Source organism: Ascaphus truei, chromosome 7 (assembly GCF_040206685.1).
Source record: "Ascaphus truei isolate aAscTru1 chromosome 7, aAscTru1.hap1, whole genome shotgun sequence".
Taxonomy (NCBI): domain Eukaryota; kingdom Metazoa; phylum Chordata; class Amphibia; order Anura; family Ascaphidae; genus Ascaphus; species Ascaphus truei.
This window is the reverse complement of record NC_134489.1, coordinates 76,083,166-76,100,457: the sequence shown is the minus strand read 5'-3', so window position 1 is coordinate 76,100,457 and position 17,292 is coordinate 76,083,166. Positions and strand designations below refer to the sequence as shown.

Sequence of the window (17,292 nt, the reverse complement as noted above, 5' to 3'; positions counted from 1 at the left end):
AACAGGCACAATATGAGCAACATTACCCAAATCCCCTGATGAAACTCCTGATGTCCCTGTGGACCTAGAATTGGACCCAAGGCGCTTAGGTCTACATTTTATATTAGCATTGCAATCAGTATTACTCGTACAAGATGACTCTTTTCTCCTATGCATTTCCCTCCCCGCTCCCTCATCGGATGTAAAGCAATCACCCCAGTCCAGGTTCTCCCCAGTCCATTCATCAGCACTGCCCCGTGACCCCCCAGACAACCCTTGGCTGGATTGGGACCCATAGGAAAAAGTGACAGGGGCAGGGGCTTTAACTATGGCCGGGGGTTGGGCATAGGTAAATACTGCCGGCATCCGCGGGGCTACAACCCGCAACTTCTCGCTAGCTTGCCCGGTGCCATTGGACTGGCCTTCCGGTTCTCCCGTCTCACGATTCCCAGGCTTCCGCAGGGCCTGCCAGCTCTTTCCGGATGACCCAGGCAACCTGGTACAGCTACTTGGTCGCGAGGACGTGGCCATTTTCCACTCGACTCCGCTGTGCCCACTGGAAATGATGTCATGGATCTCGTGGGACTCGCCGCCATCTTGCGTTGGGTTCCCCACCGGAACCTCTTCCTCCAGAACGACGTCTGCTGCCAGAAGTGAAGGTTCTGCGCTCCGCTCGGCTCGGGCATGGGCCAGGCCTCTCTCCGCCGTTGCCACCACTGGCGCCTGGAAAGGGCAAGGGTGTCGCTTACCGCTCCGTCGGCTCGGGGTGGTTCTTCCTCCGCCATCGACTCTGCCAGTCACCACGGCCGTGGGACTCTGCCTCTCGGGTTGTTTCTGCACCGGCGACACGAGACTCCGCTCCACCGCGACACAGGTAAGTGCCGGTTCTTTCCCAGCACCGCTGTAGTGGTCCGCCGGTAGGCGCGTCACCACCATAGTCGGAGTCGCCTGTTCCTCGTCCGAGGAGTCGAACTCCGATTCAGGGAGTGGCACTCCCCAAGAGAACCGTTGGGTAGGTTCTCGGCCCTCACCTCGCTGGTAGGTCTTTTTCTCTTCAGGCTCCGTTCTGATCATTAGGAGCGATCCCAATTCTCTGGGATCAACTGGTTCTGCTTTGACCGAGAGCGAGGCTTCAGCTGTCAGTTTAGCTGTGTCCGCTCCCGCCTCCACGGTCTGCCCTGGTACGAAGGGCCGCACGGCCCCAAGGTAGTGGATGCCACATTGGGGACAACTAGCCATTGTGCTGGCTTCTCCACCGGGCAACCTGCACTGCATGCACAGGCACCGCAATGTCTCTTTGTCCCCAGCCTTGACTACCAGGAAGCCTCCTGGCAATGAATAGAGATATACCCCAATGTCCATCTCGCTCTTTGTAGTGCTGGTTACGGGAGACACTTTGCACAGTGGTCTCTCCTGTTCACTAGCTCCTCGCAACTGTGGGACAGGAAGCTCACATCCAGCTCCTCCCTCAGACAACTTGGGTCTCGCTTGGCAGAGGTAGAGACCCCTCCCCCTGGTGAATATTTGGGGAGGGTTCCACAGATTCACGTTATGGCCCATAATTGGCTCTGAGCCTGTCACAGTCCTGGAGGGCGCGGCCACAGCTTTCGCGCCACTACCCCCAACAGTGTGGGGTTCCCTCTTTGGCGCCAATCCCGGCCAACTTTCTGCAACTTCAACATTTGCAGCATTTTCTGCACTCGGCCCATGCGGTCTCCCAGGGAAACGGGAGCCGCCATTTTGGTTCACTCGGCCATTCACTTTAGCAACTGAGGTAGCTCTGTGTGTATGGTATGCTGACTGGCAAGCAAATCCATCACTCTCCCCACACACTACAACAATATTCTCCTCACTGTCCTCCGGGGAAGTACCCCGTGATCCCAGGCAGGACCAAAACGGCGCGGCCACAGCCTTGGCGCCACTCCACAGCAGGCTCGCAAAAGTCATTTCCGTAGCTTGCTCTTCACCCGCACACACGCCATGTGCGCTCTCTCCATCAGCCTCCATCCGCCATTTTGGACCTTCCGCACCGCGCGGATCCTCCATTCTTGCGGACGCCATTTGGTTACTGTATATGGTTTTATTGTACATGGAGCTCCTCTCTGCGAGGCAGCTGCCACACCGATACAATAAAGATTGCCTTGATGCACCACCTTGTGTACCTAATGTAGGTCTGACTCGTGTTGCACTACCTCAGGCTAGGCTCACTCTTTCTGTGTCTGCTGTGTCTCCTTCCTCCCAGTCTGTGCTCCCTTCGGTAAGTGGTCTGAAATGGGCTAGAGTACTCTGGCTCTTCCATGCAGTACTGGGGCGTCTACCTACTGTTTGCTAGCCTAGCGCAGACCCTCTCCAGGATTCCTGACCACATTAACAGGCTATCCCTTTAGGCATCCATCCAACTAGCGCTGCCTCCAGGCGACTAGGACAGCTATAGCCCGGCTCCAGACTCCCAACTCCTCTCAGGTTCCCAGGTCATCCCTGTGGTCTAACAACTCCATCAGCTCCTCTGACTACCCCTGTGTTCCGTCCCAACACAGCACAAAGTGGCAGCATACACTCTCCTGTTTCCCAGTGTGCCTAACAAAAGCCTGTCCTGTTGACAGGTATCTCAGCAGCGCCTAGGCTAAAGAGTTAATGTCATTATTTATTCACTTAAATATGATCACTTAATAATAATTTACATGTGTAACGGATTTTCTGACCTGGCTGACCCACCCAATCTCACATTGGCCCCTGTGGTCTAACCAGTCCCCATTACATGGTCGTGTCTGGTGGTGCACCTGTTGGCAACAGGACTCCTGAGTCTCCCGCATGGTGTTGTGTGGGGAATGTCAACCCAGACAGGCAGCTGAGGTAGTGTGCTTGAGTCCTACCTACATACAGTGCAGCGCCTCCACCTCATCAGGATCGCTGCGTCCGCAAGGAGATGGTTCTGATGAGGAACTCCTTCTTGGTGGTGCCTTCCACTGCAGAGTAACTTCACACTCACACAGTGGGGTTGTCTTTGAACAGGGCATCTTTATTGCTTGGTGGTATGGGCAAGCTGCCCCTCACAGCTAGCAGCTTAGCCGCTCATCTCTCTGCTGCACTCCATCTGGAAGGTTCCTCCTTCTCCTAATGGAGTTGCTTTCCACCTCTCCCCTCAGGGAGATTCACCAGCTTGTCTCTCTTGAGCTGCCCAGACTCTCAGCTATTGCATCAGCCTCTGCAACACTGTTGCAGACCTCCACATGACTCTCCTGAACAGAGTCAAAACACCAACAGGACTGAACTGCTAACTTTAGGCAGTCCTGTGTCTTATATCACCTCTAGAAAACAGACACCCTCTGTGTCACTAACCGTGGACACACAGCATGTTGTCACTTCCTTTGGTCCTGAGGAAGTTGTCTAGCACAACGAAACGCGTAGAGCCACGTTCATTGCTGCAGCTGCTCTTTTCACTGAAGGCTCCAGAGTTGCCGAGTTCCCCCACCGCTCCCCTCCAAGACCGGACGCCGTCACTCACACAGCGGATGTGACGTCGGACGCCATCTCCCACCCGTTGTGCTGTGAGCTAAGGAGAAGATCCCCGGTGAGCTGTTCCACACTGAGCCGGCACTCCATCTGCCTCAAGTAAAATCCTATGTGAACTTTGAATATGTACACATTGTGAGTACGATTCCTAAGTTTTGTTGTTATTTTATTCATAAATTTTATGCACGATCGACACTATGATCTGCCTTTCTTTTGCATGCCTTTGATCCTCTCACATCTCCTGACGTCTGAGCTGAGGTGCTGACATCATATGCTGTAAACCAAGGCTGTTTTTCCTGAAGATCCTGACACCTTTCTACCTATTGTGTAGATCAATGCGGTTTACTAATTGACCTGCTGTAAGTAGGCATTGCTACAGAGCCAAGATATATATGCTTTATCCAGATTGAAAAAAACTTATTGCACTATTGTATGCTTTTATTTTCTATTTTTCATGGTGTATCCCTGCTATCTTCGCTCCCTTCCCATCCCGGACAAGTCACTTCCTTTGGGACATATGACATCTCACCAGGGTTTGAGGGCAAATCTCCATGATTGTTACTGGCAACCCTGCATACTTACCAGGATTACTGCCAGCATGAAAGGGATATGTACACCAATTTTACAGATGGCTACACATGTTTGGGGCACTGTGGACGAAGAAGCAAAAAACCGCACCGCTGGTGTCCACCGTGGCTGCCGCGATCGTGCTGCAGGGGGGGGGGGGGGGGGTCCATGCTTCTGAATGGGAACCCCCCGCATGGCGTTAATCCTTAGGTGTCGCGACCACCGCGGTCACGTGTCAGCGGCAGCGAAGACATTAAGCGTTGCTGCACCTGTACCGAAACATTTCCATGAGCATTTCTCACATCTGCTTCCTCTCTCTGCTCATCTCATGCTTTGTGTGAGGAAATGTATACAAAGAGATGTGAGACACAACTCGGGCCCTTTATGATACTAAAAAGAGAGCTGCCACCTGTGCTTCTTTTTAGTAGTGAACTATACAACTTCTGCAACTCAAAGAATACAGAGAAGGAGACTAGTGACACACAGACACACAGCTGTTGTAGGGGTGCCCTATTTGATGGATCAATAAGACACTACATATATTGATGATGAAATGATTAGAAATGGTCTGGAATACTAATGGGCAGTGGGTAAATGATCTGCCAGAAGAGAAAGAATAACTCAAACAATTTCAACAATGACAATGAGTTTGAATCAGGGGAACCAAATCCCGGGGTTATCTCCTTGTGACCTTGGGCAAGTCACTTTATCTCCCTGTGCCTCAGACACCAAAAACATAGATTGTAAGCTCATCGGTGCAGGGATTGTGTCTGAAAAAATTCCTATGTGCTGCGTTGTGAAGCGCTTTGAGTCCCATTGGGAGAAAAGTGCTATATCAAACAAATAATAACATTATTATTTATTTATTTAAAGCTGAATTAGGTTAGATGTAAATTAAAAATGTGTCTGTAAGATTTCAGCACCATTCTCCCTACAAAAACACCACTTCACACACACACACACACACACACACACACACACACACACACACACACACACACACACACACACACACACACACACACACACACACACACACACACACACACACACACACACACACCCCTAAATATATACAGCTTTCTCCAAACTTATAATGATCAGTGCTATTATATTGTACATGTTGCCTGCCTCTGGATCAGAAGAAGATGTCACAGAACATTTTGAACGCTCTTTGTAATATGGATCCCGAACGAAGTCACAGAACCTTGCTCCTCTTACACATATTAAGTGTATATTTGGCATGCTCCAAGTCATAATTAAAGCTGTGAAAAGATTCCTTTAAGTGAAATATTGGGAATAGATAAATACATTAGCTGCTGATCCATGAAATGCTTAAAATAGTTTAAAAGACCAGATCAAATGCTAACCAGATTGGCACTTCTTTGTTCATATTCAAAAATCCATTAGGCAAGAATGAACAAGAACTGCAGCCTTTGGTAAATCTGAGGATATGAAAGATCCTTAAGCCTGAAAGTTAATTGGTACTTTGATCCCTTTGAGTCATGTAAAAACAAAATAGATGAGCAAGCAGATTTCCCCTTGGTATTTTCAAACAATGCGTTTTTTTTTTGACAGTTGCATTTTATAAACTACTAATAAGACATCTGAGGACAAGCTGTTGCCGAACTAAATAAAACATAAAGGCGCAAAGATAACATTGGGTATTATTTATGGCAGCTGTCCGGGCCAGAGGATTGCTGCCTCAGAATATCAGTCTCTTTTGGTTTAGCCAAATATTTGACGTTAAGTAATAATAGTCATATTTCATAAGCAGGGCTATGCCATAAGAGATGGGATACCCAGTGGCTCTCAGAAGACACCTTATAGCCCATGTACTTGAATAGGTTCTAAGGCAGGGATGGGCAAATCCAGTTCTCAAGGGCTACCAACAGGTCAGGTTTTCAGGATATCCCTGTTGGTGGCCCTTGAGGACCAGAGTTGCCCACCCCAGTTCTAAGGTGTCTTGCTGTATGTCATAGCATTACACAGTAAAGATAGGCTTAAATGTTTTATGTCATGCTTGGTTTGGTCAGTGTTTATTTACTTAGTTATGGTTTGAGATAGGTCACCAAGCCACTGTTATTCATTTCTCTATGGTTCTTACTACCTAACATCTCCAACTAATAAAAAGGGGAAGGACTCTTAGGCTGCGCTTATAGTGCCGGCGACGTTGCATTGCGGCAAAACAAATGCATTGTCGCTGTCGCTTATAGTGCATGCGACGGCGACAAAGCGACGGAGTGACAGTGCTACCTGAAATCTGGTAGTCACTGATATTTGATTTTTTAGGCGACGGTCTCCAGTTGTGGCCAATCGGGAGCTTCTCCATGCCTCTGCCCTCCCATTTTATGACGTCATCCGGTGACGTCGCCTAAACTTCAAAATACAGCTCGTTGAAATGGTGACGGGTGACATCATCGGCCGCATCGCCGTCACCGTCTGTATAAGCGAAGCCTTAGGCTACGGCCGCAGTCCTCCCTGCTGCACGTGGGCCTGGCGGCATGGCTCGTGTACAGGGACTACAGCTGCGATCGGCGGTCTGTAGGGGAGCTCTAGGGGTGCACAGGTGGGCGGGGCCGTGACAGGGGCGCAGACATGACGGGCATAGCTGCCCTGCCATTGGCTGTGCCATGAGAAGACAAAATTCTTGTCTTCCCTGCCAGCGTACACGTCAGTGCACTTTGCGCCTCTCTCATTGGGTTTGCTGTGATCAGGGGGCAGGGAGTGGTTTATCAGCGAGCTCGACTTTCTGCCATTAGGCTACGGCCCCACTGTCTGCGCTACACGCGCGCGTCTGCCAGGCTGGCGGAGCGTGCAGCCGAGTTCCCCGGTCTGCAGTGAGCTGCAGGGGGAAAGACAGGGGAGCGGGACGGGGGAGTGACAAGGGCCGCGGCCATGATGTCACCTGGCAGGTTTGCCCTCATTGGCTGAACCGCCGGGGGGCGTGGCATAATGCTCCGTTGCTAGTACTGAGCACAATTTTCCAGTCTGCTGGAAAAACTGACGGCGCAGCGCGGAGGCCACCCCTTGCAGTGGGCCCGGCCCTTGTCCCTGCAGTGCCCACCACAGCGGGCGCTGCAGCAGCCAGCGGGGACCAACCTAAATTCTGTCGTTAATGGTCAGAGAATGCCCTGTTCTTCAGGCATTTTTTTCTGTTTTTCCTGTCCTGTTTTTGTCCGTATTTTTGTTTTTTATGTAGTTCAATAAAATATTTGAACTTTTTCACTTACCTGGCGAGTTGATGGTGCTTCTCTAGGACTCGGCTGTCTTGAACCAATCCCTCTCCTGTTCGTATTATTACTTAAGCGCTATTAAGGTAAAACAGCCAGCAAAAAATGTCATGTTTCCTGTTCCTTATAAAGTTCTCTAGTGTGACACTTCCACTGCACCTACATCTTAAGTAAAGTGAGCTTTATATCACAAATAAAGCAGAGAGGGCATTTCAATTATTCTTAAAAAAAAAAAAAAAAGAATCTGTTATAAAAATGAGGAATACCAGTAACAGTTCATTTCTCTTCTTCCTGTTGTGTGCTAGGTATTATTACCTTGTCTTCAAAGCACATCAAAACCCACCAGCTACCAAAGAAAGCTGCACTGCTATTCTAAGGAAAGCAAAACTCGACAAGTGGGTGCTGGGCAAATCCAAGGTAATTTGTGTATCACTATTTAAAGAAGTATTTTTTCTTTGCTGATGACTAACATGTTCATTGTATTCACAATTCAGTTATCCAAACCACCAAAAACCCTACAGAACTGACATTTATTGCCATTGCAGACTGTGTTCTACAAAGTATATTAAAATGTGAAGATGCAAAAGGGAGCAATTCAACGATGTATTGGGTCACGCTTGGTGGTATTCGATGGTTTATTTTCAACATTGTGTTACCATCTGCGAATGTTCAATGTGCGTGAGTGAATGTTTCTCACACTTCTGTGCATTTGAGCAGGTACCCTTCAACTCTTTCAGCAGCTCTGTAGTTTTACAGTAAGGGGGGGAAATTCACTGGTATTTCGTGTAAATAATTATGAGAAAAAAACTCAAAATGAGCAGGAAATGTTTTGAATTTTTGGGAGACATTTGAAATTTGCGTGTTTTCCATTTGCAAGCCTAAAAAGTTAACGTTTTAACTTTTTTTTTTTTTTAACCACCGGATCGGAGGATGTCCCTTTCTCGGGTCTTGGCACATATTTCTCTGATATTCAAAAATGTGTTCGACTCTGACATCTGAACGAATGCTGAGCTGTCCCCCTTCTTTTTTTTTTTTAAACTTTAAATAGCTGCAATAAAATTCTCAGTGGACTTTTGGTAATAGACTATCGTCAAAGCAAAGGGCTGCCAGCATATGTGAACATCATAGCCAGGGAACAAAAGCTCCAAAACTGGTCCAATAGTGCATTGATACCCAACAGGGGGTTCAGGAACCCGTAGAGGATCATAAGGTATCTCCAAGAGGTTTGCCAAAAAAACTGTGTAACGGCGGATCCCAGTTCCTGAGCCTGTGTGGGGACTGCACATATAGTAAGGCCCCAAACTGAACCTTAGCGTGGGTGTTAGAGTTGTCAGTTACAGCAGGAGCTTCCAACGCTGCTCTCCACAATGCTTTGTGTCCACAGCATTGTGGGGCGTGACTTCGGAAACTCCCACAGCAATTGACAGCTATACTAACTACACTGGCGACACACTTTATTCGAGCTCGGCTAGTCCCACGAATTCGGGTATACCCGGGTGTATTGAGGTTTGTGACTGTTTTCTGCCCGAGTGCATTGAGGTATTTTCCAGGCAGGGATTGAAGCATTTTATTCCCGCTGGCTGCAATACTGCACAGTATATATATATATATACTGCATTACAATTCATGAATTTATGCCATCTGGTAGACACGCGAAGCATTGCAGCCTATTAAATCCTAATCATTATCATTTAACAGATCAGCCGCCCGTCAGCCAGGCATGAACCCAGGCTGGGAAGGCAAACGCAACGGGGCTTGTCAGAGGTGAGGAGCGGCGCATTCCAGGTATCTGCCAGGTACATACTGGGTATTTGCTCGAATAAAGTGTGTCGGTGCAGTATGCTGTTTCCACACACTGTGGTACAGTTTGGGGTGTTAAGTGTCTGTTCCCCCCACAAACTCTGGACACTATACTGCCTGGGAATTGTCAAACAATTTTGTAGGCAATAGTCTGTTGATAAGGCAATAAGATTTATTAATTAGGTTTGTGGAACAAATAGTTTGTAGCAGGGGGTGCACAATGTAAAAAAGGTTGGGAACCACTGAAATATTGCAGGATGCAAAAATGTGGCGGAATGGGATGTTTGGCCGTGGCCATTTGGCTGTGACAAAACCACCTCCAGCACTCTGCCGCCACGACAACTTGCCGCCAGGCACCTCCCTGCTTGAATTTTCGCCACGTACACTCCGATCCCTGTGCCATTTTTAAATGTCCAAGTCCTGCGCGTCCTGTCATGCATGGCCACCGCTCCAAATCACGCACACCCTCTTCAATGACCCGCATGGCCAAATGCCCTCATCAATGTCTCTTGTGGCCACTGCTCTGAGTCCCATGCCCGCCACACTGACACACCATCTTTAAATGTCCTGAGTGGGACATTTAAAGAAAGCATTGGAGTAGCAAGCACCCATGGGACTCTTAGCGGTGGCAGCAAAGGACATTAAAAAGGGTGCACGGACTCGGAATGCAGGTCTCGGATACTTAAAGATGACCCTTGGGGTTGGAGCACGCAGTGAAAAGTCAAGCGGTGAGTTTCCCAGCGGTGAGTTGTCATGGCGACAGAACACCGGTGGTGGTTTTGGCCACGGCCAAACATTGTAGACTGGAAATGTGAGGAAGTAAGTATCTTATTCTAGTTGCAGTTGCCAGCAGCCTACAATCTGTAGCTTTACCAGAAACAAAATCTATAGAAAGCTGGTACTTTCATTGCCAAGCAGCCTGCAACCACAGAACGTGTGAGAACGTGCCGACACTCGCTTCGCAGATGTTTTGCTCAAACTTTCCAAAAATCTTTTTTAAAAAAGTGAACATTTGGATCAAACTTTTTGTGCCAAAACGTCTAGTGAAAAAGCCCAACATATTCAAAGTTCGATTTTGCTTTTTTAAAGGGGTGAAGTAGCAGCCCCGTAACTTTTTGCTTCTTTTTGCATTTTTTTTTTTCAACTGAAAATTTTTATTGAGTTTTTATAAAGTCAAGCAAACAACAAAGGTTTTTGCATCATCTTAACTCCGGCGCAGCGGAGTTTAACCATAACTTAATGCCTGACTGTAACAGGGACTTATACCTGTTGAAGAAACGATCTCTAAAATCCAGCAGGGATCTGGTTAAGTGCAGCAGGCAATTAACCAGACTTAACCTGGCCAATTAAGTCTGTAAGAAAAGCCTCATGTGAGACACAGGAGAGAGATTTCCTTAGCTCACATTTGGGCTGACAGAAGGAGAGCAGAGAAGCCTGCACACAGACACTGTCTTGTGCACAAAGGCTGTGCTGAGATTAAGACATCCAGACACCCAGAGTCCTATATTTCCTGGACACAGAGGACCCATGAACCTTCCAGAGACTGACATGGAGGGCCCCCTGCTTAAGGTACCTCCTGAGACTTTGGGGTGATAGGCTGGTAATGGGAATATCCCTCCAGTCCTACAGATAGGATCTGGGGAAGTAAGTTAGCCCTTACAAAGGGATAGGGTTTGTTATTTTGTTGTTTTTGTATGTTTTGCCTGGGTAAAGGAGCACGCTCAATAAAGCCAAGATATAATTTCACCCAAATCGGTCTCCACCGATCTCTGCAGACATCTCTTACACTGACTAAACGGCATAAAATCCATTTTCAATGATAACATTAAGAAAAGAACACACACAGGGTAAGATAGGGAGGGAGGAATGGGGGGGGGGGGAGTAGCAGAGGTCTTGTCTGTGTTTTAACTCTGTGCCACAGAGTTTAGATATTCCTTCAGTTCTTTGCGTGAAGTGTCGTATGGAGTATGGCTAGACCCTCATCTACAACTGTCCATTTTCTTAGCCTAGATCCCTTCCTCTCAGGACCTCTCCGCCTGTCAGAGGAGAACGCATCTAATACTATCATAGCCAAGCGGTGGCATTGCTCACCCCTGGGATATCCGTCTGGGCCAACAAAGGCAGCCAGACGTTTTGAAATTTTGTGCCAGTGTCATTAACTAAACTCGTTAATTTTTCCCATCTGGCAAACAAACAAAATTCTGTTTCTAATTTTATCAATAGATGGAATTTCATTTTGTTTCCCCAATGCTGCGATCTCGCACCTCGTTGCTGTTGCAAAATGTGCAACTAATTTATTTTCCACTCTAGCTAGTTCCTGTGTTGGTTTATTTAGCAGGAAAAGCCAGGGGTCACAGGGAATTTCGAGGCCCAATATCCTCTCTACCCAATCTCGAATTTGCTCCCAAATTGGGGCTATCCGAGGACAAGACCACAGAATGTGTAACAGATCCTGCGGCTCTCCAAATGATTTGGGGCACAAGGGGGAGTAACCCCGGATACATTTTGATAGTTTTAATGGGGTGAGGTTCCACCTCATCATTACCTTATATGTGTTGTCCTTTAACATCATACAAATAGAGCTTTTGGCTGCTGCTAGGACTATCTTCTCCCATTCTTCCTTGTCCAAACTGGACCCTAGGTCCCTTTCTTATTTTGCTTTTTCGAAAGTTCGATCAAACTTTGAAAGCTATCGGAATGAATTGAATATGCAACGTCCATTGATTTTTAGCCTTCAGCGAACGTGTTGCAAACTTTATCGAAGGTTTTATTAAATCAAAATGGGCAGAATTCGCAATGTTCGCTAGCGCGTGTGAAAAGTCCTTAGATCTCTACCTGCTTTTTTTTTTTAAGGAAATGCAGATTTGATGTAATTTGGCATACAGTCCAACTTTATTTCTTAAGTAGTTTCTCTGTTAAAGGTGTTCCTGAAATATTACCATGTGGAGCAGTTAAACCTGTTACTGCGGGAAATAATTGGCAGAGTGGTAGTGATGCAGGCCTACACCAAAGGGTGGCTCGGCGTCCGGAGGTATAGGAAGGTGAAACAGAAAAGAGACAAGAGTGCAACCTCCATCCAATCAGGTAAATAATCTGTATTTTAAAGCAGCAATTTGTGGTTCTCGTTTTAGGTTTTTTACACGCACGCACATACAGCTCAACCCGTTTATAACGCTGTGCGTGGGGTCCAAAGAATCACATCGCGCTGTAAGCGGATCGCGATAAGAATAATGTACAATTATTTTTATTAAATAAATCATGACATGGTGTAATATGTCATGTGTTGTTCATCTGAGGTTGTATTTACCTATTTTTAGACCTGCTAAGGAACAGATGATTGTTATTATGTCCTGATATGTAAAACCATGGAATTCAAAGAGGGTGTACATTCTTTTTCACATGACTGTATATATATATATATATAGAAAGGAAAAAACACTGCTGCGCTAGCCGGAATACCAGACAACAAGGGTGATAATGCTCACAAATAAATGTCCACAGGAAAGCACTAATACTGTACCTGTATGTGCAAGGTGGCTGCTAGGGACAAAACATAAATAAACATACAACACAAACAAATGAGAGGGATAGGATGAATGAAAGGGGGAAGGGAATGGGGAAGGGAAAGGGTTAAAAAGCCCCAAGAGATATGGTGAATAAATAAAAATAAAAGTGTCTTTCAACAGCTACTGGGTGTCGCTGCCAGTCTTCAGGAAAAAAACACCTTCCTCTTGATCTGTAGAACGAAAAGAAGACAGCGTGGCTCCCATAGCATAATACTGTAATTTAATAATTAAAATGAACGTGCAGATGAATCACGGACACGTACGTTGTGCAAAATGAAATAAGACAATAAATAGAGTCTTTACTATCACCCGATGGAGCCTCCGTGGATAGATACCGTGTGTGGAGTCCAACACACTCCTGTCATGGATGCCACACATCCCGGTATCCCCACACGGCAGTCAGACTTCCTGCATCAGGGTTCCAAGCGTGAGGAAAGACGGACTGGCTCCAAAGCGAGCTAAAGATGAAACTACTCAAAATATGAGTTGTGTACAATAAAAGTCCAATGCTAGCTACTTCCCTACGCATTTCGTCGCGATATGCGACTTCCTCAGTGGAAGAGCTGTACTAACAAAAAATGCCATAGATATATATATGCCATAATTAAATAGAGCACATTAAAAACACCTGAATACAAATTGATTGCTACAGTCATTAACTCTTGAAGGGCTGGAAAGGGAAAAGGGAGATGAAACATAAGGGAACATAGGATGAATACATGGTACATAAAGCATAACAAAAACTATAATCATGAAAGATATGTGTATATACATATACATATTCATAAATGACATGAAAAATAGTATATATATTGATGTTACTAAACACAGATATTGAAATGGTTCAGATGTTGATATATAATACACAGTAATAAAAATATTATCTGATAAAATACAAACTTGTAATGTTAGTGAAAAGCATATATAAATTTCTCAAAACGTACATAAAAGTATATACATACATGTGTATATATTAAAATATAATATATAATACCTGAACTACATATTGATTCAGCACAAATATAAATATAGAAATTGGAAAAAAATGATGAATAAAAAAATGATCATATCTGAGGGACACGTTGCACGTCATCGACTCTATCAGAGACATTAGTTGGAAACCCATATATCACTGGGCCTCCTGTGATGTCTCTTCACTGTACACGTGTATAGAGCATCACAGGGGTTTGGAGGCTGTTACTTATTTTCTAGATAGAGACCCCTCACTTAATCAAGGTCAGAAGGACTTTATACTCTCCAGTATATTATTTATCTTACAACACAATTACTTTTTGTTTGAAGATGACTTTTATTTGCAAATCTGTGGAACGGCCATGGGCACGCGGTTTGCCCCCAGCTATGCGAACCTATACATGGGGTTGTGGGAGGACCTTCATGTGTGGGCGAACGCTAGGCTGGGGGCGGGCCTAGTGTTCTATGGCCGTTTCATAGATGATATCATCATCATCTGGGAAGGTTCGGAGGATGAACTTCACAGCATCCTCCAATCCTTCAATACAAACGAGATGGGTCTGAAATTCACATTTGAAGTTCAGCCCAAACAAATTACATTTCTAGATCTCGTTTTATTTGTTACAGATGATGATGAAGGTAGATATCCACAGAAACTCACTTTAAGGAAGTATCTGTCAATAGTTATCTTCACGCATCAAGTAATCACCACAAAAAGTGGCTGGAGAATATTCCTAAGAGCCAATTCTATCGGCTAAAGAGAAACTGCTCATCTCAGAAAGATTTTGAAATTCAGGGACAGGAATTGGTTTCTAAATTTATTCACAAGGGCTACAAGGAAGAGGTTGTCACTGGTGCTCTTAATGAGGTCAAGAATATTAGCAGGGATGTTCTTCTTGCTCAATCTAAATCCAAAGTCACTACCTATCCCCTTAAACATGATATGGGTTCAGGTCAGGACAAGTGTCCTAGATTCATCACTAAATTTAATCAGTCTGCATACAAAATTAAACAGATATTGAACAATCATTGGGATATTCTCAGGAATGATCCTGTTTTGAGACCTATTTTACCTGCATACATTCCAGTCACATACAAAAAAGCTAGAAACATTAAAAATATTGTGGCCCCCAGTCGATTGAGAATGACTAAGGATGGAGATTCAGTTCCCTCTGACCGTCTCTCTGGCAACTTTTCATGTGGACGTACTAGATGTCTTACATGTAAACATCTTATTGCCGGTGAAAAATTCTGTTCTTTCTCCAACAAGAGAGAGCATGATGTAAAGGGCAGGATAAACTGTCTCTCCACCTACATTGTGTACCTTCTCTCATGTTCCTGTGGTCCATAGTACATAGGGAGAACAATTCGACCTATGAGTACCAGGTTTCTAGAGCACAAACGGAACATCATTAATGGAAATCTGGCTCATAGTCTCTCTAAACATTTCTCTGTCTGTCACAACAAAAATCCTGCATCTCTAACTATTAGGGGTATTGAACACATACCAGTGTCTCTCATTGGGGGGATAGATTCAGGAGGTTATGTTTGCGAGAGACCTTCTGGATCTATACCCTGGACACTTTGTCACCAAAAGGGTTCAATGAACATATAGATACCAGCACACTGGTATAGTGTTCTGTGGTCCCCCTGCTCGTCTGATGACTACATCACCATAGGTGTATATATATATAAAACTATCAATCCAATAACACTATTGTAACTGATTTCTGTGGTTATCACTGGGGAATGAAGAACTTACTCTCAGGTTAATAGCTATATTGATTGTTGTCTCTATTTTAAATATACTTATTTTCTTTATATTTTTCTTTTTTCTTTTTCTTTTTTCTTTTCATTTTGATATCGTTTTTATTTTCTATAAATTTTCATTTTTTCTAATTCATCTTTTTATATATTCATTTATTTATTTTATTATATTCTTATTTTTATCCATTTTTTTATTTTTATCTATATTTTTTATTCATCATTTTTTTATTCATCATTTTTTTCCAATTTCTTTATTTATATTTGTGCTGAATCAATATGTAGTTCAGGTATTATATATTATGTTTTATATATATACACATGTACTGTATGTATATACTTTTATGTAAGTTTTGAGACATTTATATATGCTTTTCACTAACATTCGAAGTTTGTATTTTATCAGATAATATGTTTATTACTGTGTATTATATATCAACATCTGAACCATTTCAATATCTGTGTTTAGTAACATCAATATATATATACCATTTTTCATGTCATTTATGAATATGTATATGTATATACACACATCTTTCATGATTATAGTTTTTGTTATGTTTTACTGTATGTACCATGTATTCATCCTATGTTCCCTTATGTTTCATCTCCCTTTTCCCTTTCCAGCCCTTCAAGAGTTAATGATTGTAGCAATCAATGTGTATTCAGGTGTTTTTAATGTGCTCTATTTAATTATGGCATATATATATCTATGGCATTTTTTGTTAGTACAGCTCTATCCCCTGAGGAAGTCGCATATTGCGATGAAATGCGTAGGGAAGTAGCTAGCATTGGACTTTTATTGTACACAACTCATATTTTGAGTAGTTTCATCTTTAGCTCGCTTTGGAGCCAGTCCGTCTTTCCTCACGCTTGGAACCCTGATGCAGGAAGTCTGACTGCCGTGTCAGCATCCCTTAGTATCGGTGGACACATACTCTCGCGGGATTTACAACCAGGGGGAGACCGGGTTCGCGCGCACCCTCCTGGCATCCACAACAGGAGTGTGTTGGACTCCACACACGGTATCTATCCATGGAGGCTCCATCGGGTGATTGTAAAGACTTTACTCACTCTCTTATTTCATTTTGCACAATGTAAGTGTCCGTGATTCATCTGCACGTTCATTTTAATTATTAAATTACAGTATTATGCTATGGGAGCCGCGCTGTCTTCTTTTCGTTATATATATATATATATATATATATATATATACCATAATACTGAGTTAAGTTATGGTGAGTAAAAAAAAGTGACAAAAACCCTCCACAGGAAAGCAAATATGCAAATACAAGGCGGGGTTGCAGACCTGCCTAAGACATACAGATGAGCATACAGTTGTATTTGCATATATATATATATATATATATATATATATATATATATATATACACACACCATACATATTTTAAGTTATGGTGGGTGAAAAAGGCGACAAAAAACCTCCACCGTTATATAGCCAATAAAGAATATCACTTGTGAGCACATTCACATGTCTTAGGCAGGTCTGCAACCACTTTCAACCATTATCACGTAGCATACAGTGCTTCCACTGCAGCAAGGGATTCTGGGAAATGACATGCAAATGAGCACACCGTGTCACCTTTTGCCTGAAAAACCAATTGGAAAGCCAGCAGTATAACCAACTTCACACTGATGATACCCATTAAGGTTGAAACAAGTATGTGAATGGTTTCTCTGGCTTTGCATCTGATTCCCATGCTGTGCTTTAAAGCTGTGTTAACAGCAAGCATTAGCTTATATGGGCTCCATGTAACAATGGTTTTTCAGACAAAAGGTGACACGTGTGATTTTTTTTTTCTAGGGGACTATCGAGCAGACCGTTGCAACGGAGTCACCACCACTTCTGTTTCCAGTATCCAGGTTGTGCCATGTGA

At 44.3% G+C, this 17,292-nt stretch overlaps 1 protein-coding gene across 8 annotated transcripts in view; it reads left to right on the top strand.

Moving 5' to 3' along the window:
- Positions 1–17,292, top strand: part of MYO3B (myosin IIIB) — a 410,453-nt gene that overhangs the window by 317,727 nt on the left and 75,434 nt on the right. For 6 of the 8 annotated variants that reach the window (XM_075609095.1, XM_075609097.1, XM_075609096.1 and 3 more), the window contains 2 exons: positions 7,598–7,709; positions 12,014–12,176. In XM_075609095.1, the coding sequence (XP_075465210.1) occupies positions 7,598–7,709; positions 12,014–12,176 (275 nt within the window). Of the gene's footprint in view, positions 1–7,597; positions 7,710–9,935; positions 10,174–11,999; positions 12,177–17,292 lie in introns of those variants that run through there. The other 2 variants (XM_075609102.1, XM_075609100.1) reach the window with 2 other exon arrangements.